Raw genomic sequence first — 4,891 nt, forward strand, 5'->3', positions numbered from 1 at the left:
TGACAAACTACCTATAATTATCTTTTAAGTGACCTAATAGACTAAAAATTCTATTTACCCCATTAGTATATAGACTTTTAACAGAATTCTAAATAAGATTAGATAAGGAGCCTTTTTTTGAATCAGATTTTGTTTTATCCAATCAAATCATCATTAATTACGCCTATAAATATAGGAACTCAAACAATTCCTCTTCGTTCTCTCAATTCTCTTTGATACTACTCAACTAAAAGACCATGGCAAAATTAGCCGCAATTTTTATTTTTCTTTGCTCTTTTGCAACTTTTATTCATTGTTTACCTCTATCAACAAGTTCTAGATGGATAGTAGATGATGAAAATGGTGAAAGAGTGAAATTAGTTTGTGGAAATTGGGCTGCCCATTTACAAACAATGTTACCAGAAGGACTTGATCAACAGCCTGTTAGCCACATTGCTAGGCACATATCATTAATGGGCTTCAATTGTGTTCGTTTAACATGGGCTACTTACATGTTCACTCGACATTCAAATCTAACTGTGGCCCAATCTTTTATTAATAATGGGCTACATGATGCAATGTCAGGAATAGCTAAGAAAAATCCGCAACTTTTGGGCCTTACTGTTGTTGAGGCCCAAAAGGCTGTGATTGAAGAATTGGGCCGTCATGGTGTTATGTCGGTTCTTGATAATCAAGTTGGTGAGCCCATGTGGTGTTGTGCAGTTGATGATGGGAATGGTTTTTGGGGAGACAAGTATTTTCAACCTAAAGAATGGTTAAAAGGTTTGGATATTGTTGCTAAACGATACAAGGATTTACCAATGGTATGTATTACTCATACTTTGTTTATATTGTTGTTAATTTTAAATTCAAATTTATTAAAACTAAATAGAAAAATACAAATAGTAAAGGGGACCAGACTAGTAGATCAAAGTTGAGAAAAAAAGACATATCTGCAATTCGTTTACATTTTCGGTTCTCCAAACTTACTTACTTGTGGCAACCTTCTGGCCGCCCAACAACCAACATATTAGATTTCACAAGTAGACACGTGAGATTTTCGTCTAGAAAAAAGGTGGGGCTTTTTAGCGTTATAAGTATTGATCGTTAACGTGTGATTTTCTCTCTTATTTTTACACAATATTGGAGCATATTTTGATATCTCTGTGTTGTACTTAGGTGTAGATAACTAGTATAGATTCTTTAGAGTTTAACGTCAAGGTTTAAACGATCTCACACTTCTGAGAATTATCTTTCAATTTCTTTTTTTTTTTTTTTGCCACGCCTCTTCTTCTAAATTTTCACGATAATATTCCTCAAATGTACTTCCATTATTTTTTCGAAAGTAATTTCCTTACTTGGCCCTTCATGATTAGTTTGTTTGCATTATTCCATATTATTGTTATTAATTTTCATTCACTATTTGTTTCTAGGTTATCGGCATAAGTCTACGAAACGAGCTACGTGGTCCTCTTACAAATCAAAGTGTATGGTATGAAAATGTAGCGAAGGGTGCAAAAACAATTCACAGGGCTAACCCTAATCTTCTAATAATCATATCAGGATTGGATTATGATATTGATTTTACCTTCCTAAAGGAAAAGCCCTTGAACTTAAACATGAGAAACAAAATAGTATACGAGACTCATCGTTACGCATTTACTGAGGGACAAGCTAATTGGTTCTTAACTCAGCCACTAAACAAGGTTTGTGATACAATTAAGGAAGAGATTATGAATAAATCAGGGTTTTTGCTTAAGGGAAAAAATGCAGCACCTTTATTTGTTAGTGAATTTGGAGGTGACCAAAGGTTGACTAACCCTTCAGACAATTATTTTATGGGCTGCTTTCTCTCATTTTTAGCTGAGTTAGATTTGGATTGGGCCGTTTGGGCTTTGCAAGGTAACTATTATACCCGAGAAGGTGTACAGGGTACAGAGGAGATGTATGGGATGTTTAATTACACGTGGAACTCTCTTAGAAGTCCTGAATATCATGCAAAGCTACAACTTGTTCAACAAAAATTACAAGGTAAAAGTTTTCTTTCACTCTTTTTTTGTCCATTTTATTGGTATGAGAAAATTGATTGGAATTTGAATCTCACAAGGTAAAAGTTTTCTTTCACTCTTTTTTTGTCCATTTTATTGGTATTAGATGCTTTGGAGTTTAACTTATATACACACACATTATAGTCTAACTTATATACACACACATGATATAAATGCTTTATAAACTATCATTAGTCGCTATTTTTTGAGTAATTATGTAATATAGAATTCTTTTAAGTTTTTACGCTTTCTGTATGCATATAAAAGTTTAACTTTTCTGCGTATTTAGCCAAACACATGTGACTAATAGCCTGTTTTCACCAAGCTTACAAATCTATTTATTTTGAAAATATTTTTGTAATGAGAAGTGCTTTCCAAAAAAAGTACTTTTAGAAAGTAGCAAATCAATTTTAAAAATATTGTTGTCAATATTAGAACATCAATTTGTGCTTGGTCAAGGTTTTGAAAGTGTTTTTGGAGAAAAATATTTTTTTCACCTTTTGTAAGTATCTCTTGCTACTGATTAAGAACACTCCCCCCCCCCCCCCCTCCCCCCGAAAAACTTGATGAAATACCTCAGTAAATTAAGCACTTGTGACTTTGTAGAAGCTTTGCCAAACATGCTATAACTATCATTATTACCTTCATTATGTTAACTAACTCCTTGTGTACTTTTGTCATGCTTTTAGATCCAAAATCAAAGAAACCAACCTACCACTTATTGTTCCATCCACAAAGTGGCAAGTGCTTGAATGTTGCATCAAACAATGTTGTACATGCAAGTGATTGTGTTGGAGCTAGCCGGTGGAGCCACGACGGAGACGGCACGCCGATCCGATTAACCGGAACTTCTTTGTGTCTAACAGCATCAAGAGAGGGTTTGCCTGTTACACTTTCAAAACATTGCAGTGAACAAAGTACATGGAAACTTGCTTCAAATTATCAACTTTCAAATGTTGATGAGAATGGGAAAGAGTTGTGTTTGGATTTTGACACTTATTATTCTTCTTCTAAAGTTTTGGTTAGGAAGTGTGTTGGCTTAGATGGAAAGAGTGTTGATAATCCTCAAAGTCAATGGTTCAAGTTAGTCTCAGCCAATGTTTAGTAGAGTCATTAATTAGTCTCTTAAATATGTCTTTGTTTAGTTGACTCTTTATTTCAATTCTCTTGTTGAAATAATACTGGAATAAGTGATAGACATGAAATTTGAAAGAAGAGATTTTGTTTAATTTATCCTGTTGTCGCACTATAATATTTTACATTCTTGAATGACTTCAGCATTAAAAGCTTACAAGTGATGTGTCTTATTTTTATTCAACGTATGAATTTTCCTTGAGCTCAATTAAGAGATTGTTGAATTTTTGCTTTGAACTTTGGGCTAAATGGAAGAAAAGAGCAATTCTGATCCTATTGAGTATTACTAGTATTTTTTTTCCTATTCATACGTTGTTACATGTCTATTTAACATGGCTTCTTATGTTGTTACATGTCTATTTAACATGGCCCGCTAGCCCGAGTCTTTTGATTATGCAAAAGACTTACAAAGCATGACAAGAAGAGTGACAACATGGTAGATCTAAAGACTAACTAGAAAAAGAGAAAAAGAAGACAAATAATTATAAGGGAATAAGTTGGCAAAAGCAACAAAGTGTAAATATTCATAGCTATTTTCTTCGGGTGGAGCCCTTATAACTTTTCAAAGAGGCTCTTTTTTTCCCCCCTTCTTTTTTGGGTTTTGTTAATATATGCAAAATTGAATTATTTCTTTTTAATAAGTCGATGAGGAGTAAACAATTAAGTGAATGCTAAATATGGGTCGTAGAAGTCCTCCCCTTGTTTTCAGGGTCAAATCCTAGATCTAGTTAAGTTTGTTGTTTATACAACTACATTTAAACTAAGCTTTGTGTCAATTGCATTAGAATCCGACTTAATTCATACTTGTTCTGGAAAATTTCATATTGGAGGTAAAACACTCTATTACAAAGTTGACTTCATATTCCGAGCTTGATTAACCCTGACGTCTAATTAAAGATGAAACATTAGTTATCACTCTACCACAATTTTTGTTGATTTTATCATTATATTGTATTTAAAGTAAAACTTATACTAATATGAAATTCAGATATTTTATTATAGAAGAGACAAAAGAAAGAATTTAGCGTCCCCATTATGGGGCTTTGCAGAATGAGACAATAATTAAAGCTACTTTAGTACCAAAATGGTGTCTTATCCATAATCAGGAACGAGGAATGAACCATAAAGAAGTAGCAGAACAAACATATAGTTGGGAGCTAGTACTCCTATTACAATATTATATTAGCCGAAAGATAACTACAAATAATTGTTCGTGAAACATGAGATTAATATTGCGAAAATGAGACATATTACATATTATAACAGGTTAAACTATTCTAATAACAAAATTTTATTATATTATTGTTGCATATAAATTAAATCGAAAATGAAATTGCAAGCTTGGTTATTAGGTTCAACTTTAGTAAATGTAATGTGAAGACCTTTTTGACTATTCTTTTGACAAAGGCTCCTAAAGCTCTGCCCACGTTTAGTTGCAAATCCTGACTTACACAATATTCTTGCCTAAAGATGTTCTTCTTTCCAAAAAGTTAAAACTCTCTAAATCCAAATATATGTGAAATTTGCACTTCAAATTAAATTCTACCAGGGCGGAAAATTCAATTCCAATACTGTTTTAAACATTCTGTTTAATTATTAAAAACATTAAAAAATGACTTAGTGGCAAGTGGCAACCTCTTTAGTTTCAATTTATCAGGTGAGAAGTTTTAATCAGATAGATACGAGAAAAACACTGTCCAAAAAGAGTGGAACGTAGATAGTAACTAATT

General features: G+C 32.7%; 1 protein-coding gene across 1 annotated transcript; it reads left to right on the forward strand.

The window, feature by feature from the left end:
• Positions 1-202: 202 nt before the first annotated feature.
• On the forward strand, positions 203-3,260 carry LOC132638063 (glycosyl hydrolase 5 family protein-like). The gene is made up of 3 exons (XM_060355050.1): positions 203-803; positions 1,413-2,010; positions 2,717-3,260. Exons 1-3 carry the CDS (start codon positions 237-239, stop codon positions 3,130-3,132), a joined length of 1,581 nt encoding a protein of 526 aa, XP_060211033.1. The 5' UTR covers positions 203-236; the 3' UTR covers positions 3,133-3,260.
• The last annotated feature ends 1,631 nt before the right edge of the window (positions 3,261-4,891 follow it).

The sequence above is a fragment of the Lycium barbarum genome, chromosome 4 (assembly GCF_019175385.1).
Source record: "Lycium barbarum isolate Lr01 chromosome 4, ASM1917538v2, whole genome shotgun sequence".
Lineage (NCBI taxonomy): Eukaryota > Viridiplantae > Streptophyta > Magnoliopsida > Solanales > Solanaceae > Lycium > Lycium barbarum.